This window comes from Triturus cristatus, chromosome 4_1 (genome assembly GCF_964204655.1).
Source record: "Triturus cristatus chromosome 4_1, aTriCri1.1, whole genome shotgun sequence".
NCBI classification, from domain to species: domain Eukaryota; kingdom Metazoa; phylum Chordata; class Amphibia; order Caudata; family Salamandridae; genus Triturus; species Triturus cristatus.
The window spans coordinates 34,185,963-34,212,805 of record NC_140585.1 but is presented as its reverse complement, the minus strand read 5'-3'; the positions used below and the strand labels follow the sequence as shown (position 1 = coordinate 34,212,805).

At 47.3% G+C, this 26,843-nt stretch overlaps 1 protein-coding gene across 4 annotated transcripts in view; it reads left to right on the top strand.

Annotated features, from left to right (window-relative positions):
- Positions 1–26,843, top strand: part of SERPING1 (serpin family G member 1) — a 142,816-nt gene that overhangs the window by 42,937 nt on the left and 73,036 nt on the right. For all 4 annotated transcript variants that reach the window (XM_085651408.1, XM_085651409.1, XM_085651411.1 and 1 more), the window contains exons 3-5: positions 3,163–4,048; positions 12,787–12,930; positions 19,774–19,977. In XM_085651408.1, the coding sequence (XP_085507534.1) occupies positions 3,163–4,048; positions 12,787–12,930; positions 19,774–19,977 (1,234 nt within the window). The remainder of the gene's footprint in view (positions 1–3,162; positions 4,049–12,786; positions 12,931–19,773; positions 19,978–26,843) is intronic.

Below are 26,843 nucleotides of genomic sequence, written 5' to 3'. Positions count from 1 at the left end.
CTGGTACTATGGTATCCATGGGTGGGGTGGATCTCCAACCTTCTAACTTCCACGGGGTTTCTTTGAAGTCCATTGGGAAGGGTCCTTAAGCTTTAAAACCGCGACTCTCCCATAGAATTGTACGATGCACAGGGTTGTGTTCCCACACTGAACCCGCCCTCCGTGGGGTCCCTACTTACTCACCTTGGGTGGTTCCTTGGGGTCCCAGCGATTCTACATCCTCTAAACACTGTCTTGACTCGAGTTGTGTTACTTATACCACTATTTTAGTATATGGTCTAGTCTCCCCCTGGAGCCCACTGTGTATTAGTGCTGCTTGCAATTGTTTCTGTGCTATATATTGTGTGCTTTGTGATTATCTGCATGTAGTAGACACTGTGTCGTACTAGAGAGTGTTTTAAAAAAAAAGACATTTTAGATTTGCATTTTAACAACACATTTCCGAACAGGCATATTATATCAATTACAGTTGTCTCAGTTTAGTACTAAAGTGTTATATTAATAAATACATATTTTTATAACTACTGTGTGGTTCTTCTTTCATACTATAAGGTTGCATTCTGGTAAAACAAGCTGCTTTACATTCCTTCAAGACTAAGTCTGAAGTCTGCTCTCCACAGCTACCACTTGGATAGCTTTCTAAGGTTATCTTTGACCTCTTAAATCACCATAAGGGTTGTTTGGACTGGTTCAGGGTGCCCACTTTAACTAGTGGACAGCATACAGCAGGCCAAATTCTCACAAGCCATGACAGGTCCACTAAGTTTATTAAGTTGGCTTTTTTGTGAGGGGAAAATAAGACAGTGGCTGGCGCACAAGTTCTATAAGACACATTAGGATCTGGTGTAGGTGGGGGCGTAGTTGTCATGGTCTTTGGTCTTCTTTTCGCGATCTGTGAGAGATATTTCCAATGCTGATGTGTTGAACAGCCCCCAACCAGCTTAGCTTCATCTCTGTTTGAGTAGCTCTAGCGCTGTCTGTTCCTCTGCTTACTACTTCCTGGTCAACTTCAAGTCTGAAGCAGAGTTTGCCGCTGTCCACAGAAAGCTGGAATTTGACGTCATAAGATTGTTCACGAGCAGCTCGTGATTTTATGTGTGCATTAACACGCATCTGGATAGTTGTGTATTCTTGCGCTACTCCTGCAGTGAGCTCTTACGGTGAAGATTGTATTTCATCAGCGTAGGTTGTTGCATGAGCCTCTTTGTCGACCAGACTCAGTGCACATGTACAGGTATTCCATGTTTATGCTGTTTGTCCTGGTGCCACAGATGTGAAACTGGAAGAGCGCGTGCCTCAGACCGAAGACCTCACCCTCTAACAGATGTTGAATGTTTGCAAACAGCCTGCAAGTGTTTCATGACTTGGGAATCTTCTCACAATACCATTCAGAATTCTTGGGATAGTAGCACCCTGCCATTAGAGACTAAACTGATTCAATACCATTCAGAATTCTTGGGATAGTAGCACCCTGCCATTAGAGACTAAACTGATTCAATACCATTCAGAATTCTTGGGATAGTAGCACCCTGCCATTAGAGACTAAACTGATTCTAGGATTATTCTGCCAAGAAGAACCAAACGCTGGCAAAGGCGATCGATCCGGCTTATTGTTAATGGAAGTGTTTTGTAATAGCCGGGTGGTGCCTCAATGTGAGAAAGAAAATCTCACGATGACGCAACATCTTCAACTACAATTTGGAAGGGGGGAGTTGGGCCCTTTACTGAGCAGACTGTGCTGCACCCCCAAAGAATGAGAAACTTTCAGAAGATGGCGTTTGAGTGCTCAGGCTGTCATTAGAAGTTGCCCTTTGAGGATGCTTCTCCGGGCAACCACATGTGTTCTGGGGTGTCTGGGGCTGGAATCTCGAGTCCTCAAAACCAAGACCCGCTAATTCTGGCCCAAGAGGCACCAGACCCAGCGATCCCCGAAGGAGCTGTGGGGGCAGCAGGGTCTCCGTTCGCCCTCATACATCATCTGGCAGGGGGAGACAAAAGTACCTCATCTGAAGTGAACTGAAGTATGTCCTAAAGCTGCCCTCACCCACAAACCACAACTCACCGCCGAGGAAAAAACCCATAAAATTCGCCCATCCTTCTTTGTAACTAAGGGGCTGATTGAGATCTCGGCGGACGGGTTACTCCATCACAACGGTGACTGATATCCCATAGGACACAATGGATTTTATATTTCGGCAGACGGGATATCCAACACTGTTGTGAGGAAGTAACCCGTCCGCCGAGATATAAATCAGCCCTCAAGAAAGCACATATTTCCCATACAAAAAGCCTTAAATCAGCAATTAGAATGCTGTGTCAGCAAAGTAAAAACATCAAAGACACATACTGGCTCTCAGTCACAAGCTACACATCTTGTCACATCTGCAGTGTAACAACAGGCCTGCTTGGTGCCACATTATCAAAACCTAATGGAATCACAAGTCTGACAATTAATCATACAAACATTTCTTGGCCTCGATGGACCCTCCACCCAGGAAGGCAAACCATGAAAAACACATGACAGCCAATCGCTTCAGGGGACCAACTTATACCACACTCTTTCTCTGGACTTTAAATGTACTTGTTTGAGGAATTGGTGGCATGAGATCTTCAAGAAGCTAAATATGTCTGTAGTGAAACCTAGAAAGGTTTGTCTTGACATGTTTTATCAGAGTTGTTGCACGTAACTCAATGGGGAGCGAATGGGGCAGGAGCATTCCGAGAGAATGTTCAGGCTAACCATTCACTCCGTAAGTCACTCCCAGCTGGACTCACTCTCTGTAAATGATTTTTTTGTGAATGATCTCGTGTTGGTATCAATGGCTCCCTCCTCTGCCATGGACCAACACTGGTCAACTCTGGTAGAATCTCCTGGGATCAGTAAGATATCATTCAACTGCAGCCTAACTCTGAGCCTCCGAGAAACAATGTTTGAACTCCCTGTAGATATCTGTTTGTGCAGAAAAGCATTCACAGTGGAAAGAGAGTGTCCATGCAGAGAATCCGTAGCGATGCAGCAAGTGATGAGTGCTGGAGTAAACGATTGACCTCTACTAACCTTTCGCCCTTCTTTTTCTTGTCTTGAATCATGTGCAAAGACCTATTTGTGCAAGCCCCTAACTCTTCTCTTTGCTTTTTGTTTTCCTATTCTTCTTTTTCCAGATTGCAGGTGAGAAAGCACTACCTGACTCTACCAGTGCTGCAGAAAATACAGGAACCGGGATTAAATGCCCACCACCCACGGATTACAAAATATTTCAAGGAAAAGGGGAATCCTTTGTTGAGATCACCGCTTCTGTGCTGCCACAATCAGAGACTGATAGAGAAACAAGTGGTTCATCTGTGACTGATCACCAACCAAGGCCAGATGTGGCAGAGACTGAGGGCTTGGTGAATTCAAGCCATCAAAACCTTGAGCAGGAGCGACCTCCAGATACCACAGACCTTCATAACCCTCAGCTAAACAGACTTGACCCTCAAGAGCAAAATGACAATGAACAAAAATCAGAGCATGAGAGACCAGACTCTGCAGGAGAGACCGAGGTCCGGCCTCAGAACACGACTGATGAGAAAGATCTTGAGCAAAATGAGGACATGAACAACCTCACAAGCCGTATTCCATCCAACGAGAGCAGCCATCCGGTACAGCAGGAGCCAAAAGTGAACCAGAATGAGACAGAGGAAGACAGCCCTGACTACTGTGAGCATCAGCCTCACTCTACTGACGCGGACACCACTACGATACCCTCTCCCACCCAGGAACCCACAACCGTGACCACGGAGGAAGCCACCACTATGAGGCCCTCTACCACCCAGGAACCCACAACCGTGACCACGGAGGATCCCAACTGGTGCAGGCAGAATGGATTTGTGAAACCCTGGCCACAGTGCGCGGACGAGGCAGAGCGGAACGACACCAAGAATCTGGCAGACGATCTAACCAAGTTCTCATTCAGGCTCTTTCACCAGGTCCTCAAAAAGGATCGCACTGCGAACGCAATCTTTTCACCACTCAGCATCGTAATGGTGCTGTCTCAGCTCCTTCTCGGTAAGATAAGGGGTTCATACCCTCATAAGTGAGCCTATATTTTGATCTCCTTCGTTCACTAAAAAAACAGAAAGATGGATACTGCTTCCATGGCGAGGGAGTGTGTGAGTTTGAGTGAACGAATCACTCAAAGGAGCGAGGGTTAAGAGAACGTCTTTAAGAGCGGGATCTGTCATATCACCTCTCTGCCCAATGAGGATAGGCAAGATATACAAACCCAGCATTTCACAACCTCACAGGGCTTGTGACTGCAGCATGACTTTCTGTTATGTAATAAACCCGTTTTTTGAGTCAGAAAAGTTTTTCAACTTCCAAAATGGGTTCTGAATCGCAGTTAGTAATGGCATGAAGGCGTTTCACCTTCTAACTGCAGTTGTATGACCGAGGCACATATGACTAAACCACACATGCCTCTACAACGCAGCCTGAACACCGCATTCTTTTACCACACAAGTTCGTGGTAAAGGCATGATTGGTATAGGATTGTGTGGTAAACCCCAGCCCCTTCACCCTGAGCCCTAAAACCCTGGCCCCTGCCCAATAAACAAGCTGACCCCCCCTAAGCCCTAAAAACTACCCCCACTCCTAAAACCACCCCGACCCCTCCTGCCCTGAGCCCTAAAACCCTGGCCCCTGCCCTTTAAACAATGTGGTCCATCCCCTGAACCCTAAAATCGATGTCATCCCTCAAACCTAATACTACCCCAACCCCCACTGCCCTGATCCCTAAAACCCTGGCTTCTGCCCTATAAACAACCCGACACCCAGCCCTAAAAACGACCCCATTCCTAAAACATAAAACTACCCGGCCCAGCCCCCGCCCTGAGCCCTAAAACCCGGCCCCCTGCCCTATAAACAACCTGAGCCCAAAAACTACCCCCACCCCTAAAACTACTCCCCGAAACCCAGCCCCACTTAGCAGTCTACGTCCTCTCCCGATCCTTCCTCTTCCTATAGCCGCCCATCTACGCATCTAGATCACGTACTGCGCTAACCACGCAAATGCGTGCTTAAGGCAGGCATGGTTGCGCTTGTGGGGAAGGGCACACGTGGCTCAGGTCACTTTGTAAAGGCCGTTACCCTCTAATTTCATTTCATAGGGTATGCATCAATCGATAACAACTACAATTGTGTTTGTAAACCATTGAAAAGTGACTGACTCTTCAAAGGAGTTGGTAACGTATTTGCAAAGAGGAAAATTGTCCCCATTGGACAGCTGCCCATGTCTGGCCCATCGGTGAGTTCCCAAATGGGATTTTTTTTCTCGTATTTCTTTTATTGATTTTTGCGATCAAACAGTATTGAAGAGACTAACATTCCCCAGTCCCTCCCCCCACCCCCGCAGATCCTGATGCAGAGGCATTACTTGGCAAACGTGCTTCCCGGAAGCCAGGACATGAAGTACATCACACATGGTGGCGCCAGCGTCCTGTGAACACTGCACCCCTCAAGCCTCCGGCATAGTCCTTTTTTACTCATCGCCTGAGCCCGCTCCATCCCCCACAGTGGGTTCCTCGATTTCTTGCTGTAAGCAGATGTCCACCATGTCCTTCTCCATTCTAGCCCCCCCCCCTGGTCAGTCCCACCATATCTCAATCTGTGTCGTACCCCACAATCCACTCGCACCCATCGTGCCAATTCCCAAAGCCGCGATAATGTTAACGCCAATGTTGATAATATGGCCCTTAGTGTGTTTGGATTGGGTCACCAGGCCCAGAAGGCACAACAGCCTCCTGGGCAACAATTGTACTTCAGTCGAAACCCCAGTACTTGAATAACCTCTCTCCAGAAAGCCCCCACAACAGGGCACGTGGACCCCCTTTGGATATAAGTCCCAGGGGCTGAGTGACCGGCACCGGGGGCACTGTTCCTGCTTGGTCAGACCTCATCTGTGTAGCCTTTGCGGCGTGACATTATCCCTGTGTTAATGTATCAGCTTTAACCGCGCGCTACGGGTCGCCCTCCTGCAGCTGCCCAGCTCAGAAGCCCAATCTCGTTCGGATTAGCCAGGCCAGCATCACTGCGACAGGGTGGCCCCCCTCCCTGAAACCGTAGTCTTGTGTGTTGAATATGAGCTGCCCAGTAATACGTCCTGATGTCCAGAGCCTGCAATCCCCCGCTGTCCCATGGGAGTCGGGGGATTTTTTATAAGTTAACACCAGATGCTTTAATGCCAATTCAAAAACAAGAATTGTGGTCCGCACTTCCTTGCAAGTCACCATCCACGTGTTTGTGGCCCATCCTCGTAGGTCACAAATAGCGACCAGCCACAAAAAATGTCATCTTCAATCCCCTACAAGTGAACATTGTGCAATGCTGTCTATATGTGCATCGCTCGCAGTGGCTGCTAAAAGTCGGTGCACAATTTGTGACCCCTTTTTGCAACCAGTGTTTTTGTACATCGGGCCCTGCACTTTTACCAACATTAGCCAAGGTCCCTATTTGTGAAACAAATAGGTGGGTATTGATGAGAACTGTGAACATCGGGGACCATCGTCAAGGACATTGCGCCAGTCTTACCTATAGAAAACGAAAGAATTCATCAGTCTTCCAATTCCATCAGCGGTTTGTTTATGCGCAGTCGGAGAGGATTGTTGGAGGGGGCCATAAGCGATTTCCACCCTGACTAGTAATGGACGCACTGTAACGCCTACACATCCACTTGGTGGACAGTGAGGACATTTTCATTGGATCCTTATAACATCACACTCTACCACATACCACATACCACCGCCACCACCACCACCAGGAACTGTGCACCTTAGTCAAATTTTTGGTCAAAAACAAGATTAAACCACAGTCATTCAATGCTATCGGAGTATAAAATCTGGTTAGCAATAGTTTATCCAGGAACATCAGCGAATCAAGAAGAAAAAGGTACTCGCTTTCGACTACAAGTTTCCTGCTGGATGCATAATCTGCACAGGAGAGGAGGGGGCGATCGAGTGCTGTGTGTCAGCAGATCAGCGTATCATATCCACCTTTCCCAGTCCAAATCCGCTGTGCTCAATCATCCCACCCCTAGCACAATACTTCTGACAGAAGTGGGATCACAGGAAGCAGCAGGCCCGAGACCAGCTGGACCTGAACCCGTCCCCCAGGGACGGAGTGCATGGTACAAAGCTGAGGAAGCCCCATGCTGTGGGCTATCATGAAGAGATCCATGAATGGAAACTCCATTCTGGGGATCACCTCTGTCGCTTGAATGAGTAGCTCCCACTGGTGGTCCCCCAGCAGCTGCCTTCACATTGAAGAAGCCTGCTGGGTGAGCTGTTACTGGAAGACTCCCCATCGCTCCCCAACCCTGTTCTGCCCTGTATGTTGATCTAGTGGTCATTGTTGGTGTTGTCCAACAGATCTAGAGGCTGCCATCTGAGATGGATGGAAGAACGACCTTCAGGACAAGAGGGACCACCCCCAGCTCGAGCACATTTACAGGCAAGCGATGTTCAGACACGGACCAAAGGCCCTGTGCTGTCATGTATTTCAGATGAGCAACCAAGCTCAGCGTAGAGGTATCCATGTCCACGCTAGCCTAAACCTGTAAAGACTTGAGTTGGCGAAGGCTCAATTAGCTGGTGCAGATCCAGATGCATCAAGTGGAAGATCCGCACCTGAGCCGAGAGACTCTCCCGATGTTGCAACCACGGCCTCCTCAGACACAACTGTAGGGCATTCATCCACCATCTGGTGTGAGGCACCAACAGGATGCAGGATATCTTCCTGGACCAGTGTCGGGATGTTGGTCTTCACCAGCCAGTAGTCCAAGTATGGCACTACAAACCTTTGCAGAGAAGCTGCCACAACCACCAGCACCTTCCTACAGACCCTTTGGTTGCTCTCAGTCAATTAGAAGACCTGCATCTGAAAGTGTTGGGAACCACCATGAATCTCTAGTAGTGCTTGTGAGCGTGGAGATTTGGAAGCTTAAATTAGGAGTCTTGGAGGTCCAGGGACACCAACCATGAGTTCAAGGCCAACAGGACATGCTTCAGGGTCAGCATCTTGAACGGGTTCAGAAAGAGGAGATGAATACAGGTGTCCGGTCTTCGTTCTTCTAGGGGTCCAAAATATAAATGGAGTAAAACCCCATGCCACTCTCTGCCGGGTTCACACTTCTAGACCCATTTTGCAGCAAGGCCAGCCCTTACATCTGCAGGATCGAGGCCTCACCCTCTGAAGGAAAGGGGTGGCGTAGGTGGACGCTAGGAAGCACAGCGCATAGCTCTATGGATCAGCTGGATCGCCCAGTGGTCTGTCGCAAGCTCCTATTATTGAGTGATAAAATGGGTGACACTCTCACCACAGAACTGGATCTGCTGCAGTTGCTGCTAGTGATGCCTCCCGGACCCACCCTTGCCTCTGAAGGAGCAAAAGATGTGGTGTGCAAAGCCTGCATGACAGAAATCGCCCACTGGATGACGGCCAACTATCTAAAGCTGAATACAGACAAGCCCGGAATAATGGTCTTCGGGAAGAACACATCACCATGGGTCTCCACCTGGTGGCCACCAGAACTAGCACTGATACACACACCCACCACCCACGCTAAGAACCTCGGGATTGTCATTAATACCAAACTCAACATGATCGCCTAAGTCACAGCCTCGTGTTTCCATACCCTGAAAATGTTCCGGAAGATTTTCAAATGGCTCCAAATCAACACCCTGAAATCCATCATGCATGCCCTGGTCACAAGCAAGATGGATTACGGGAACACCCTCTGTGCCGGAATCAGCAAAAACACTAATCAGAAGGCTGCAGACTATTCAGAACTCGGCAACCAAAATCTCTCTCAACCTCCCGCGCCGCACGCACATCACAGCACACCTGAAGTAGTTCCACTGCATCCCCACACACAAACGAACACAATTCAAACTCCTCACCCACATTTTCAAGGCACTACAAAACATTGACCAAGCATACCTGAATAATTACATCAGCTATCGAAAACCTTCTAGACACATTCCAAGCCAATGAAAAACTAGATCCGGCTGTCAAGCTTTCTCCTACATCGCTCCTAAAGCGTGGAACGACCCGCCACTACACATAAGAGCCTCCTCGTCGCTTGAATTCCACAAGGAGCTGAAGGCCTGGCTTTCTGAGCAGGCCCACTGGGCCCTAGGCTTGGCTAGACTCACACCTACTCAGCACCAGGATACCCTCTGGGAGATAGTGTGCTATACAAGTCCACATAACATCGCACATAACATATGGCGTTTGGACAATCTGAGCCAGCTGCCATTCTCAGCACTGCACAGCCCTAGAATAACCACGGAGCTTCCAATACTGTTCGTGCAGGGAGAGCTAGGCCCAGGCCCCGATCTGTGGCCATGCCGTTCTTGAAACATTCTAATGCTGAGTCAGCATTCTCTGTATATTGCTACTTACAGTAAAAAGGTTTGTCTATGAGCTTAGAATGGACTCCTCCAGAAAATTTAGTGAAGTCATCCATGCACGTCGACACAGCATGACCACCATACCCACGGACCATACAAAAATGTCCCTAGAGTCTTAACCGGACTTCAAGATCTGTTTTGATGCATGAGGGGCAGCCCTCACCAGGTCAGAATATTACTTCTTCTTATATCATGGCGGACTACGGGCCTGATTTAGGTCTTGGCGGACAGGTTACTCCGTCACCACAGTAACGCATGTTCAGTTGGCCAAAATCTAAATCCCATTATATCCTATGGGATTTATATTCCGGTGATCGACGGGATATCCTTAACGGTTGCGATGGAGTAACCCGTCCGCCGAGTTCTTAATCAAGCTGAAAGGTATCAATTCGACAGAGGTGTTCAGGATGGAATGTAGTCTCACTACCAGAGAACTCTGGAGCCCCAGTGCTGGTGGATTCCAGCATCCACCTGGAGTGGTCCGCTGCTCTGAACGGCAGAAAGGTCTACTCCCACCTTCCTTTCCAGGCTTCAAAATGCCTCCTCAGTACTCTGGGACTGTTTCATGTACATTATTGTGTTTGCCCTCTCTTTTGCCGCTTACTCTACACTTATTCCCCATTGGCCCTTTATTTGCTTCTCACACAACTCTTGTTTGCTGTGGGAATACAATATACAGGACAAGAAATGTATATAACGCATAGCTGCCTCCGAAGAGCCGTCCCGTCGCAGTAATCGATGTTGCACGTGAACTGTCTTCAGCCCCCTCTCCTTTCCACACCAATCCAGACTGATTCTGGCAAAACACATTGCCCTCTACAGGTTCCTGTACTAGACTATGGGGACACGGTTGTATGATGGAAACACGCCGTCCCCAACAACAAATGGCTGAACAACGTGGTCTTAACAACAACCAGGTCTTAACCACCCATGACTCTAGCACGGATTCCGCTGTTATGGCATAGTTGGTAAAGGCATATGCGTGGTTATGGTTACACCCTAGCCCAGGCCCTGAGCCATAAAATAAAGCCCCTGCCCTGAGTACGACCTGACCCCAGCCCTAAAAACAACACCCAGTCCCCCGCTCTTAGTCCGAAAAGCAGCCCCCAGCCCTACAAACGAACCCCACTTCAGCCCTAAAAACACCCTAGCCCCCGTCCTGAGCCCTAAAACGCAGCCCCAGCCTTGAAAATGACCCCGACTCCTCCCGCCCTAGGCCTAAAACCTTGACCCTATCCCTAAATAACGTCCCAACTCCCCCCCCCGCTCTGAGCTTTAAAACTGTCCCCACAGCCCAACAAAGTACCTTGACCCCCCGTCCTGAAGCCCTAAAGCACAGCCCTACAAACTACCCAGCCCCCCACCCTGAGCCCTAAAAACGCTTCCAGCCATTAAAAGTACACAGACCCCCTGCCCTGAAGCCCTAAAACACGGACCTGCAAACTACCTAGCCCCCCAATCTGAGCCCTAAAATGAGCCTCCCCACCCTATAAAGTGCCCTAACGACCCGCATTGAGCCCTAAAACCTTAAAAACGTCCCCGCCTATTCGCTCCGAGTCTAGAGCGCTAACTACCACTAACGTCTGAACCCCGCATATACGTGGCAAAGGCATATGTGTGGTTTAGACATGCGTGGTTCCGCTTGCATTGTGTAGTCATGCGTAGGCTGCGTGGTTATGGCTGTTTCCTCCTGGACACGAATGGGAGCACCTGGCCCTGCTGATCCCAAAACATCTCATGCTACACTCCCCCCCCCCCCGTCTGTGTTCCCCAACAGGTCTAAAACACCCTACAACTCAACCCATTAAGATCCTTTCAGCTTTGTGATCCCCTTTCCGCCATCTTGTGCTCTGTTACAGACCCGCAAAGAGCTTGTTTGAAACGCTGTTGTTGACTTTAAGGGAGAAGACTCTTATCACCAAGACACATAGAGGAAAATAAATCTTGTAGCCAAGAAGAACACAAGAAAAGTAGTATTTGCAGCAGGAGATAAGTGAAAAAGACCACAGCGGTATCCAAGTACCCTTGACTGTTCCTTCTTGGAGAACTCACTGGATCGGAGAATTGTTAGGGCGAGGGTATTCCCAGGGGCGTAGCTTTAGTGGGAGTGGTCAGGGTGTGACCCCCCCCCCCCCCCTTCCCCACAATAAATGCACTCTTGGTTTGATAGTTGGGTCTGGGGAGCCTGAGTCAGGTCTGATATGCCCATATTGGTTTTCACGTCATCCTGATTTCATTAAGAGGTTTTAACATGTTCATTTTTGAATCAGGAACTAAGGGGCTTATTTACACGAGGCATGCGTCGCAGGAGGCGCGGGCCTCGAAATCATATCTATGAGGCGATGCAAAACCACCCTGCATGGCCGCCTATATATGAAGCGAGGCAACGCACAGCACAGCATTGCCTTACTCTGAGCCAACGAGGCGTTCCATGGCGTTGCAGTGGGTGTTCCAACACAGCACCCATGGATATTGACGCTACCCCAGATTAACAAAATCCCGTATATCTGGAGCATCACCAAAATCTCTGTACATTGACAGGTACCTCCGTCATGGTGGTCGCTGTCAAAGTAGGAAAACATTTGATGGATGGCTCCGTCAAACACGATGGCCGGCCATCAAAGTTTTCCGAAGCTTTTTATTTTTCACCATTTCTTAAAGCAGCAGTTTGTTTTTGAAAAATAAAACACAAATGATCCCAGTCCACAGGAGTTTTCATCCATGGTGTGGGGGACATTGTTTTTCTGTCCCTCCGCGCCTGGATATACCTGGTGTGGCAGAAAGTTGAAAAGAAGCCATCCAACCATCCACTCCATCCACTCCATCGGGCCATCGGAGGGAGTTTCGGTGCAACTGAATGTTACTCCGTCGATGTAAAATTTGTAGTGAGCCTGACTCTAAATCGGTACCCTGTCCACAAAACTCTAAATCAGCCAAAGAGGTCCACCTAATGCCAATCAGTACTGACCCCGCTCCTTGAGGGATCCAGCCAGCCTGATCTCGGTCAGCCCACTCATTTGCCCTGCGGGCACTGCTTTTTTTAGTTGGTAAATTTGAGATTCGCACCCCCCTGAATCTCACTAAGGGCCTGATTTAGATTTCGGTAGGTGGGTTACTCTGTCACAACGTTGACCAATATCCAGTCTGCCGAAATATCCCACAGGATAATATGGGATTTATATTTCGGCGGACGGGGTATCTGTCACTGTTTTAACTAAGAAACCCACCCGCCGAAATCTAAGCTACGCCCTAGGGCATTCGAGTCTCACCACTATTTCTGAGTGCTGTTTCCTGCTTCCCCTTCCATAGGCTCACCTTTTGTGCTGGTTCTCTTTGCAGGTGCACGTGGGGACACGAAGGACACCCTCCTGGACGCTCTGTTTGACCTGGAGTCCGGCGCGTCGGACTGCGTCCACAGCACGCTAGGAAGCATGGTCACCTCCCAGGGCTTTAAGTCTGCCTCGGGCATGTTCTACCAGAAAGGTAATGTTGTGGCTATGTCCAACTAATGTATCCCCTCCCAGGCGTGAAGGTGGGTCATGCATATGTCTTAAAGGAACAGCTCTTCTCATCAGCGGTGGACCATAGTCTTCAAGGCGCTAGTTTATGACTTAGTCCCTAATGAAGCTGTGTCTGGGAAGAGCTTACAATTGGTGCTTCAACCAGGGGCGGCTCCTCCATGTTGGCGGAGGAGCATCGCCCTACTGCTTTCTCGCAGTGCGAGAAGCAGAAACTTGAAATGGTATTATAGAAACCATTTTATGTTTCTGCTTCCCGCACTGCGAGAAAGCAGAAGGGTTTGGTTGGGGTCCTGCTCCATGGCAGGGGAGGAGTGGCTTTCCCACTGTTGTGGGCGCTGACTGTTTGGACAGCCCCGGGGCCGACCAAATCAGTCATACGCACTTTCCGTTTTCTCCATGTACGCTGCATGCAGCCTAACTGGAGAAACTGTCCTCCCCATAGACGCCTGTGTGGTTGGCGTCCCAGCCAATCACAACGCTATAATTGCAGCGTTCTGATTGGCTTAGGGGAGAGAAGGGAGGCTGCCTGCTTCCTGGAACTCAGAGAAGAGACAACGCGACTCGAGACAGGACAGGCGAAGGTACGTTTTTAATTTTTAAAAAACGTACCTCCTCGCGTGACCCCTTCCCTGCGCTAACCCCCGCACCTGCGAGTCATGCCGACCATGTCTGGCTTCAACACAGTTTGTTCAGTAATAAGTTGGATGGATGGATTGACATACAGACAGACAGGTGGTCAGTATGTTCGAACCTCCATTACCTCCTCATCCTGTCACAGTCCTTATGGCAGAGTCCATTTAGCTTTATCTGCTACATTTGTCCTATGGTCATAGACTTCAGTCTATGACAAGAGGTCAATTCTGCACCACTACAAATGATGGACTTCAGTCTATGACCAGAGGACACATCTGCACCACTACAAATGATGGACTTTAGTCTATAACAAGAGGACAAATCTGCACCACTACAAATGATGGACTTTAGTCTATAACAAGAGGACAAATCTGCACTACTACAAATGATGGACTTCAGTCTATGACCAGAAGACAAATCTGCACCACTACAAATGCTGGACTTCAGTCTATGACCAGAGGACAAATCTGCACCACTACAAATGATGGACTCCGGTCTATCATCAGAGGACAAATCTACACCAATAGAAATGATGGCCGCCCGGTCCATTATCAGAGGACAAATCTGCACCACTACAAATGATGGACTTCAGTCTATGATCAGAAGACAAATCTGCACCACTACAAATGATGGACTTCAGTCTATGACTAGAGGACAAATCTTCACCACTACCAATGATGGACTTCGGTCTATGATCAGAGGACAAATCTGCACCACTACAAAGGATCGACTCCGGTCTATTATCAGAGGACAAATCTGCACCACTACAAATGATGGACTTCAGTCTATGACCAGAAGACAAATCTGCACCACTACAAATGATGGACTTCAGTCTATGACTAGAGGACAAATCTGCACCACTACCAATGATGGACTTCGGTCTATGATCAGAGGACAAATCTGCACCACTACAAAGGATCGACTCCGGTCTATTATCAGAGGACAAATCTGCACCACTACCAATGATGGACTTCAGTCTATGACCAGAGGACACATGTGCACCCCTACAAATGGACTCCGGTCTATTATCAGAGGACTAATCTGCACCACTACAAATGATGGCCTCCGGTCTATTATCAGAGGACAAATCTGCACCACTACCAATGATGGACTTCAGTCTATGACCAGAGAGCACATCTGCACCACTACTAATGATGGACTTCAGTCTATGACCAGAGGACAAACCTGCACCACTACAAATGATGGACTTCAGTCTATGACCAGAGGACAAATCTGCACCACTACCAATGATGGACTTCAGTCTATGACCAGAGAGCACATCTGCACCACTACAAATGATGGACTTCCGTCTATGACCAGAGGACAAATCTGCACCACTGCCAATGATGGACATCGGTCTATGATCAGAGGACAAATCTGCACCACTACAAATGATGGACTTCAGTCTACTGTTTTGTGTACCTGTGCGAGTATTTGTCTTTAGAGCTAAGAGAATGCGCAACAATCTGAAATTGGTTACTCCATTCTATCAGGATGGGTAGTCTTCTTCAGAGCGCCGATGATTTATAATGTTGCTCCCATGCCTGTATGTATGTATCTGACTCAACAATGCTTTAATAATTTTAACAAATCAACCTGACAATCAACCTGACAATTACAACACATATCAAACTTGTCTCCTTAAACATCTGCGGGCTGAACGATACCCGACAAAGACAGAAAACAGCTCAAGGATTGTGCTTAATGGGGGCTGACATAGTCTGCCTCCAGGAAACTCATATAGAGGGTTCCCAGACACACCTTCTAAAAACTATGGGATCTAGCTTTATCGGGGGAGCATCACAGGGGGCACGTACAAGAGGGGTCGCCATTCTAGCACACTACAAGCGCTTGCTGCAACCCACTCGGGCTAAATTTGTCCCCCAGGGAAGATGGGCGCTAGCAGTGTCGACTATCCCCTACATGCTCTTTTACCCTTTGCTCCATATATGGGAGCACCGTGGACGGCCCCGGAGTGATTAACTGGGTTTCCGGGGAATTAGCATACTGGCCTCTCCCAGTTATAGTATGCGGGGATCTCAATATCAATCTGCCCAGTAACTGGGGAGCGCATGATCCACAGCATGATCCACAGGGGTTTGTAAGCCGAAAACCCAAGGTCCTGCAAGCCGTAAAAAATCTCTTACATGTGCATGGGCTTGTGGATGTTTGGTCTTGCTTGAAACCAAATCAGCCAGGGTATACATTCTACTCAGCACCTCATCATTCCTTCGCACGTTTAGATTATTTATTTGTTTATTCTTCTTTGATTCATAACAGCGATATTGATATCTCTCCTCGAGTTCTATCAGACCATAACCCTCTAATTCTTAACATACGGGGCTCGGCTATACGTAAAGAAGTCTCGTCCTGGAGCTGCGAGAGACCACTATTATTCGAAGAGGGATACCAAAGCCATATGAAAAGTTGGATCCAGGACTTCCTAGACACTAACCTTAATTCAGCCTCTACCATGACAGTGTGGGACACTCTGAAAGCCTGTGCTAGAGGAGAAACCTTACAATACTCACTTAGAAAGAATAAACAGGAGAAAGCTCAGATTGTAGAAAAGGCAGAGGAAAACCTTATTGTCGCAGTCCAGACCAGAGGAGAGATAGAGCCAGCACAGCTCGCTGTAGCTGCCACTAAAGCAGAAATAAGTTCAATACTGGCAGAGAGCTGCGGCCAAGTGGGTTGCCGCTCGGGAAATAAATTACGAGTGCAGCAAGCAGATTGGCCATCAGTTGGCTATGAGAATTAGGCAACAGATCACCAAATGAGATACACTCTATTAGAACATCTTCTGGAGCTATTACCAGTAACTCCAATGAAATACGAACAGCCTTTCACGAATTCTATCAAGGTCTCTATTCTGAACAGGGTACTGGTACACAAGAGGACAGGCAGCTAGCGATCGAAAAGTACCTCAATCCTAGCTCACTATCACATCTTGGTAGGGAAGATCGGGAACAACTCCTCTTGGTACGAAATTTCTATGGCTTTGGCTAATCTACCAGATGGGAAGGCTGTATTCCAGTCGAATTTTACAAAGTTTTTTTTTCTAAAATCAAGGATATTTTTTATTCTGTGGTGACACAAATCTTTAATGGCGTAATGCCCCCCCCCCCCCCCCCCCCCCATCGTGGGCTACTGCTAAGATTGTCTTCCCTAAAAAAGACAAATCTCCATTAGAAATGGGCTCGTTTTGCCCAATCACTCTCATCAATGGAGATTCTAAAATGTATTCTAAAATATTTGCATCTCGACTATCGCCTAAAATTGAAAGTCTTGTGTCTAGGTGGCAGCACGGTTTTATACCAATAAGGGGACCACGGAGCATATCCGGAGGACCATTACTCTGCTTGATGTGGCCCAGACTTCAGGAGACCCGATGGCCTTAATACTTCTCGACGCTGAAAAAGCATTCAATCGGGTCTCCTGGAATTTTCTCTGGTGCATCATGCAAAGCCATTCAGGCCGTTAAGGCGTTATATCTTTCCCCTATAGCTAGGGTTTCTATTAATGGGTCATTGTCGGAGCAAATTAAAATCATGCACGTGGAACCGACAGGGTTGCCCCGCTCCCCGCTGCTTTGTTCTATGTATATAGATCCTTTTATCAAAGGGCTGGAGGAGAGCCAGGGCACTCCTGCCATTTGTAGACTTGGCCAAGAGACAAAAATCAAGGCTTACGCAGACAACTTAGCCCTTGTGACCGCTGATCCCGAGAGAGTTATGCTTGCAATGAAGCAGGAGGCTCACCTATTTGGCACGGTGTCCGGATATGCACTAAATAAAGGGAAACCCCAAATTATAGTAAATAGAAGAATCAACTGGACCGATAAAAGAGTTGTTCCTAAAGCAAAATATTTAGGGGTAGACATCTTGTGTGAGATTGATTTGATAGTCTGTGAAAACATGGACCCCTTAGTGGTAGAGACAAAGAAGGACCTGAGTCGCCTTAACAATCTACATTTGTCTATTGTGGGCCGCTGTAATATCCTTAAAATTATTTTCTTTCACAAAATTTTGTATTTTTTTTTTTAGCTATTCCTCTAGAGTTTACTAACACAATACTTTTAAGATTTGATCGGCTATTTTCGCAGTTTGTATGGGCTACTCTCAACCTAGGAGGGCGTTCAAATTTGATCTCTTCCTCGGGAAAGAGGGGGCTACCCAACCTAAAATTATACTATTGGGCTACTGTTTTACAGTCTTGCCTATTGTTCCACCTTCCTCTGCTCGAGCTTGGCTCAGCAGCAGGAGGGCAGAAAAGTGTCTCTGGTTAGCAGCAACCATTTTGTACTGCCCAGGACCAGAAGACTGGTACTGGGAACACCAGGGACCTCACAAATCTCATTTCTGAACACCGGTTACCGGTGTGGGGGTATGATTCCACAATGTTTTACAACAAACACAATAGGGTTACTTTCAGCCGTTTTAGAGTTAGTCATTACACTGTCGCATAATGCCACTCTATATGTTTTAAATGGCTGATACACTGACAACCTGGGAGAATGGACTCCATAGGCTGCAGGGGTGTCCTGCTCATGCAGGGGCAACCTCTCACTTAGAACCAAGCACCCTGCCTTCAGGATTGTTAAGGCCTGCTATAGGGGTGACTTATAGGTTTTAAGCGCAGTGACCCTTAGAAATAGGAAACCTATATCTAAAATAAGAGGTGCATGCACCAACTTACACAGGCTGCATTGGCAAGCCTGTTGTTCCATTTTGCAAGGCCTTTCATGGGTGAACTAAAACATGCTTCAGCACATGGGAGGCCTCTGGGGCGCCTATGCCCTGGGTACATGGGTACCATATACTAGGTACTGACAAGGGTACCCCAGTATCCACTCTGGAGTACATGGCATAACAGTTTAGGGAGAAAGCAGATAGACTGGAGTCCTGATTAGCAGGATCCCAGTCAGACTAGTTAAAACATGAAGCAAAAAGTGGGGGTAACCATAAGAAACAGATCCTACTTTCCAACCAGGCAATAAGTGGGTGAGACAATGAAAGCAGATCCTACTTTCCTACAATACTGTATATAGGACCCAGCAGTAATACACACCTACGGCTCTGGACTGTCTATATATGTATCTCTATAAATGCAGCGCCTATGACTTTGGCTGATTATTGAATACACTTTGCATATAATCCAGCATGGACATAAACATTTGGCACTAGGTGCAGCAGTATGTGCCCTGTGTGTTGTCCAGCATGGAGGTACACAGGACTTTAGGTGATCCATGTATTGCCCCAAGAATCTGGAACGCCCTACCCCCTGAAATCAGACTGAACCCCTCACCTGCTCAACACATTTCTGTCTTAGAATCCACAAACTCTACTCCCGGACAGGATGTGTCCCTCTGTCTGCACGCATGCTTATCTCTCCCCATGTTATGTTCTTATTTTTGGCTTTTGTCCGTCTTGGACCCTTTGGTGGTTTCTCTGGGGGATTCTGTCATAACTTGTTCCGTCCCTGATGATGGTTGTACTTTATTCTACCTGTCTCCTTGTACCTTGTAAAGCGCTCTGATGCCCGCAAGGGTCATGTTCACGCGATCTAAAACTTTACAAATGAATACAAAATAAAATACATTAAATATATGTGTTTTAGTTGCATGTGTGACCCAGCAGATACGTATAGAAATGGATTTGAGTTATCATGCACATATTTTATATATGACTCAGCATGCAGGTACATAGGACTTTGTGTGATCCATATATGCAGTGTATGTATTATCTATGTTGCATGTATGACCCAGCAGGCACGTATAAACATGGATCTGAGTGATCATCCATAGAGTTTATGTATGACCCAGCATAGACTTAGCTGTGGCTTTGTGTCATACATGTACGAGCTGCATGTATGACACAGTATGCATGTAGATGAGTAGTTTTAGGGGCTTCTCAAGTCCTATAAGAATGAGCATCTCTTGCACACACGCATTTAAACTGACCTGTGCCAATAACTCGCCCTCTGCTGGCCCAGTGCTCTTCGGTTTGTAATGCAGAATGAGTTGCATTTGAATGACAACATGGGGCATTCACTGGTGAAGAGGAGGCTAAAGTCCCAAGACTGCGTGGTTTAGTCTAGCAGCATTGGTTGATTATCACAACTCACAATAACAACCCAGATGTATTGTGTGACCCTCTGTTTCTCACTGCAGACCTCACCATGAACCCCTTCTTTTTGAATCAGTCTGAAGAGTTCTACAGAGTGACACCACAGCCGCTCACCGAAAGCTCCAGCGCCAACCTGGAGATGGTCAACAACTGGGTGGCACAACACACCAACAACAGAATCAAGAAACTCCTGGACGAGATACCACCCAACGTGAAACTCCTCCTTCTCAACGCCATCTTCTTCCAGGGTAAGAACATGTGATTCTTTTACATCCCTCGACTCCTCGCCCCCACACCGAACACTTGCATGACTCCAAACTTGAGCTGTCGGTCTACAAGTCAGTAGTCAAATCAAGAAGGTCTCCCCAATAATGGTTACCTCAACAAGGGTGATCGTGAAGTCACACAGATATTGGAAGTTTTTGTTTCATTTCTAGCACTAGGAGGCTATGTTAAATAAGGATCGCTCCTGCAATAATGCATTCTTGGAAAACAATTTACACTCCATACGCATCTTCAACTCTTGCTTTATAACTGATGTATGTTGATAGATATGAGTGCACAGCCCAAGCGGGAGCATCTCATTGAGGCATAGGAAAATGATGGTTGATGAAACCTCAACCTATGGAGGGTTGAAGGTCCCTGCCACTGTGTCCATGTGACCGCCCGCTCCTCATTTAATCCTTCTGGCAGACGCAGAATGTTTCCTTGTACATTAGACACGTGTACCCAGACATGGCTGTGGTTGTAGCATGTTGCTCACAGCAGAGTCTACAGCTAGACTCCTTTAAGGGATTTGGTTCCATATAAAGTGGTGCTCCTCTTGGCTTGAGTAACTACCTCTCCCATGATCAGTCTATGACACTACTAATGGTTAGTACTGGTTGATTATAGAACTGGGGTACAGGCCCTTTTACCAGAACCCCACCAGCGGAGACTGCCTACCTGCTCTCCCTGGTTAATCAAAGTTGTTTGTTTTCAGGGGACTGGGGTACAAAGGAGCTACTGGCTCACAACCATGGTGGTTGGAGTCGTTTGCCTCTGGTATGAATACTTTCCACACTTGGCCCTCAGTTTACCGACAGCGAGTAGTTAAAAGCTTCTCAGGGGAGGAATTGTGGGGGAAGAGACTCAGAGCTTGAACAGTTATGCAACAGAGACATTAAACTATGTCCAGCCCAGAGCTTTTCATGATAGGAAAAGAGAAGTATTTTTTTTACCACATAAGTTAAGGTCCATCAAGCACAGGGTTCTACTAAGGGCGGTATGTGGTTAAAATCACACAGGATATGATGGGTGAGATTATGGCATGCTCACTATGACTTTCTGCCTCAGTAACCCATAGGTCACTTCAGTCATGTTCCACTTCTAGAAAGGTCTTTCTGGCCTTCAGTGTGTAAAGAAGAGAAACAGTAGAGGCACAATCAGTGTTCGAGTTCAATTGGTTGCTTTACCTGAACGATCAGAATTCCTGAGACTGAAGTCCACAGACAACAGCAGCGCCAGTGATACCGAGAATCAAAATGTATGTATATATAGTGAAGTGGTGTGACTGCGGAGCACCGCGGTACCACAAGCTTGCAACACGTGATCTGAGTGGCCGGCCGCAACATGTGGCTGCCATTTTAAGACTTGTGGACTCAGTTGGGGGCTAGGCTGCCTGCGAGGGTTTGGCCGCACTGCTTGTTACTTTACATAATACTTGTTCTATGACATCATTGATAACACCAATGCGACATCTGAAATTACATCATTAATGGCAACACTGATGTAATCACCCAAGTTTCTTTTGCAGACATTGCTCTATAAACTAGTACGGCCTTAGAGGTCGGAAGGAACAAAGCAAACAGGTCAGAATAATATGAAGCATCATGAATGCATCACAGATACAACTCCCTTAGGTGCAGCAAGCATGGGTGATGTGCAACATTTACCCTATAACATTCACTTCACATTAACAATCATCCACAGATGGATGGGAAACCCTCATTACATACGGTGTCAATATGTATACAACTGTTCAGAGAATGCCAAGTTCCTCTATCTGTTCCAAAATGAAAGCCCTACTACGGACAGCCTTTATCTGCATCAAACCCCTGACAGTCTCCGAACCTACATTCAGAAAAGAAGATGATATGAGTAAAAAAGTGTTTACTCTATGGAGAAAGTTTACCCTGTAACACACTGCAGACAGTGAAACTCTTATGAGAAATACACCACAGAGTATTAAAAAGTATCTACTAAGAACAGTGTACACTCTGTCCAACACTTGTCAAAGAAGGCACTGTTCGCTTAAAATAACCAAGGTCTGAAGGTGTCAGACATCATACTATCTGCAGACTTCATACTATGGTGAGAACTTTACAGATCACACATTTTTCTGACGCTAACAAGCACTTGTACATAGGTTAGTACCTGGTGCACATGGTCTTCTATGTTAAACAGAAATTGTCATGCGGAGATTATTATTATTATTATTAATTCGATTTGTAGCGCGCATGGCTGCCCCAGCAACGGGGCGTCCCAGCGCGGCCCTGACCCAGACCAGACACCAACGACAGACACAGCAGGCTACACAATCTATAAAGACTTAGCAGGACCAGAGAACAACCAAGTCTTTATCGCTTTACGAAAAGGAAAGTGCTGTTGAATAGATCTAATAGAAAGCGGTAAGGAGTTCCAGAGTTTGGCGGCAAGGTTCCGAAAGGAGCGACCTCCAGCTCTGGCCTTATGGATACGAGGGACACAGACCAGCGCACAGCCTGCCGATCTCAGGGGCGGCTGGGAGTGTAGGTTGTTAAAAGATTGGCCAGGCTCAAAGGGGCCTGCCCCGCTAAGATTTTGTGGGCCATACAGAGAGCCTTAAATTGAACACGCTTTTCCATCGGAAGCCAGTGCAGTTTAGGAAGCAAAGCCGTCACTGAGCTAGACCTAGGAAGCCCTACCATCAAGCGCGCAGCGACGTTCTGAACCCGCTGCAATCGTTGGATGCTGGTTCTGTTGGCGCCCAAATAAAGTACGTTCCCATAGTCCAGTCTAGACAAGATTAAGGCCTGAACTATGGTCTGACGTACCTCAGGAGGAAAAAAACCAATCACGGTCTCAGGCCATGAAGGAGCCCAAAACACACCCCAGCAACAGACTTGGTCTGCGCATCAAAAGTCAAATCTTGGTCGAACCATATCCCAAGGTTTTTTACGACTTTCTTAGGGGAGGGTGCAGGTTTAAGGCGTTCCGGCCAGCATCCATCGGACCATACATCTTGGACCTTCCCGAGCAGTAATATCTCGGACTTGCTGGCGTTAAGCTGCAAAAAGTTACTCGCCATCCAGTCGGCAACTGCTAAAAGATCCTCCTTAAATTTCTTTATGTTATCATTGCAATTCTTAGAAAAGGAGATCAGCAGCTGGGTGTCATCAGCATATGACACCAATGCAAGGCCTTTGCTCTTAGCTACCGCAGCCAGGGGGCGAACATAAAGATTGAACAGGAGAGGACTAAGAACAGAGCCCTGTGGAACGCCCCGCGGCAGGGCATGCTCCTGGGAAGAAAACGGAGGCATAGACACTTGAAACGACCTATCATTCAGAAAGGAACGAAACCAGTCTAAAGCCACACCTTCGACACCAATTTCCGGCAAGCGAGTTAGTAAAATCGCATGAGAAATGGTGTCGAAGGCGGCACTAAGGTCCAATAGGACCAAAGCCACGGAATCACCCCTATCCAGACTGTCCTTGATAGCCTCCGACACTGTTAATAGGGCAGACTCAGTCCCATGATGTTCACGGAACCCTTGTTGCGAAGGGTCAAGGATAGCATTATGCCCTATGTACTCTGAAAGAACAGCATTAACGTGGGACTCAGTCACCTTGGCCAGGAAGGGAAGAAGGGAAATAGGCCTGTAGTTAGCCGGTTCCCGGGGGTCCAGGGAAGGCTTCTTAAGCAGTGGCAGAACTTTTGCATGTTTCCACGCTCTGGGAACCATTGCAGAGGAAAGACATAAGTTTACCAATCCCCGGGCCCAGGGAGAAATCACAGAGTGAAGTTGGCAAAATAAAGCAGGAGTGAGAGGGTCGGCTGGGGATCCAGACTTAATCTTCCGACAGAGAGCAAGGAACTCATTGGAAGATAAAGATGGAAAAGAAGTTAAGCTACTACCCACCAATGGGCCAGAGGAGATGAAAACCTCACTCCCCACGCCTTGATCCACCGGAGGCAGGTTCAAGTAGATCTGCTCGACCTTAGCCAAGAAGTGGTCGGCCAACTCACTACACTGCTGGTTAGAAGCAATCGGAGAAGTAACCTCAGATCCAGCACTTCTCATGCTCTTAAGTAGAGCGAATACCGACTTAGAAGGGTTAGTACTGGCCACAATTTCCTTTGCCACATATTCAGTCCGAGCCTTTCTAATAAGATGATGATATTGTTTTATAGCGGCCCGGTATTCCGGCTTAGCTGAGACGTCATAGGAACGTCTCCAGACGCGTTCCAAATGCTTACAGCCCTTTTTGGCTGAAACAAGAGAGGCGTCAAACCAAGAATTTGAGGACCCTCTGCTTTTTACTCCCAGACGAGCTGGGATACAAGTGTCTAAGCCAAGGCCAACCCATTCGTGGAAGCAAGATATTGAGGCCTCCACATCACATGGCATTGGAGGCCTACTCTCTGCCAAACAGGCCAACAGTTGGCCAAGATCTAGTTTGTGCCAAGGACGCTTCATTATGGGAGCTGGGCGAGAGGGGACTACTTTCCCCTGCAATTGTAAGGAAAAAGACACCAGATAATGATCCGACCAAGCCAGAGGAACTGGGGAAGCGACTTGTATAGATTGAAGATTTGAAAAAATAGGGTCTAACAAGTGCCCTGCCTCATGGGTACTCTTGAGAACACATTGAGTAAGCTGAAAAGCCTCCATATCAGCTAGAAAATTGGAGATCTCCGCTTTCTCGTGCAACTCAAGGTGGAGATTAAGATCCCCCACTATGGTAAAATTGGCTGCCCTACCGGCGTAGAGAGCAATCTTAGTGCGAAAGTCCTCCTTAAAACAAGTCGCAGGTCCCGGAGGGCGATAAACTAAAAGACCTGACATGGTAAAATTAGGGGACAACATAATTTTAAACATAGCACTTTCACAACCTATGATAGAATCTTTTACAAAGCTGCAACTATAAACATCTTTAATAATTATGGCAATGCCACCGCCACGTCCCCGTTCTCTGTTTACGGTCTTCAGCACATAGCCTTGAGGAAGGGCGAGCCAGGGTACGGCTAGTGGGTCCTGAGAAAGCCAGGTCTCGGTTAGAAATGCAGCATCAGGGGCCTCCTCATAAAGTAAATCAAACACTTCCGCATGATGCTTCGTGAAGGACCTGCAGTTAAAACTAAGGAACTTAAAAACCGTAACCACAGGAGCAGAAGGCATTCTGTCCAGACCAGCTAGCTGAAACATACAACATTTACACTTAAAAGAGATGATTCTATCTGATAACTCAAGGCTGCTTACAACACTTGCCCTGTTGGAAAAAAATTCTCCATAGACACAAATCGTCAACTGTCAGCTGCACACAGAGTTACTCCTCAATTCAAAGATCAATAACATGTTCAATACCTCTGCACACCTATGTTGCATTAAAAGCGCATTCGTTTTGTAATCACCTACACCCTTTAGCTGGACACAGGCGATACAAAATTAGGTAGAAAAGTAATATGGTAGTTACCACCACTAAGTAAATTATAAAACCTCTCTGCAACGCAGCGCAGTGGCGCTTACTGGAGATACCTGGTGAGGTTGTTGGCCCCCAAGGACCCTCAGAATTGAAGAGGAATTAATTCCCCAACTTAAAATGCACCACAGGGCGTGTTTGCATACATGTTACCTCAGGCCCCCCTCTCCCTTCACCACTGTGCAAACGCGCCCCGTGGCCCGTGTGCCCCCGCAAATATTTATGCTAAGCCCCGGGGGGTGGTGGTCCACGGGGCATTGTGGGGGGGGATTGGGCCCCCCACACATGTTTTTTACTGCCCCCGGGACCTGGCCCACCCGGGGCGTCAATTAAACGAAGCGCAGGAGCCCGCACTTTGTTTTTTTTATTTTCTAGGATGGTTTGGGCACCCAGCGTGAATTCTGCCGATTTTAAAAAACAAAACAAAAAAATGCTTTTTTGGGACTCCCCCAGAGCAACTCTAAGGGGTCAGGGTGTTTCTACCCTGCCCCCATTTCTTTTTTTTTGGCGTTTGTTTCCCTGCTTTCTTGTGCCTCGGTTCTACCAAGGCACAAGATGGCTGCCAACACTTCCTGGTTTGAAGTGTTGACAGCCAATTAGAATGCAGCTCATGATCGGCAGGGTGCGCGGATCGATCGTGGCCATAGATATCAAAACTTTTATTTTTTTATTTTCTCAGCAACTACTGAACGGATTTACACCATTTAAAAAAAAAGGTCTCTTTCTGAACCAAGGGCTACCTTTTTACAAAATTTTGTGTAATTCTGTTCAGCAGTTCGGGCTTTAGGCGTGTTTAAAGTTTCCTATGGGAAATAACATGCAGAAAACACGTTTTGGGACGCTTCAAGAGACATATACATATAAATATGATTTCAGCATGATGAAAGGATATGCACCAGAGAGAGTGAAGCTTCATTGTACAGACAATTGTGACATAAGAAGAATCAGACTGAGGGCTGAAGGACACATTTAGTCTGCCCTTACTTAGGTACCTAATCAGGAAAAGCTGCCCGGTAAAGGTCTTGGTTTCTCTGGGTTCAAACAATCTCCTGGTCCGAGGAAACTCAGAATGGCTGAAATTTGCTTCAGAATACCAGCTGGTAATGTAGATTTCTGCTCTTCCGGCAATGCTTCATTTGAGCCTGTGGTTTCCGGTGCTTCGCACCAGCACTTAATTTATGGACGTCAATTAGGGGTCACCAAGGGTGCAGCTGCGATCCCTGGCTTTCCGTTTGCTACCCCTAGCACTGCCTTTGCTACCCCTGGTCTCAGAGTTGGCAAATTCAGTGCCAGGAACACAGGGGCAGCTGGGTCTCCACTCTTTATTTGTTCAATTTTTTATTACACTAATAGTGATTAAATGAATTATACTATTTACTAATAGTGTAATA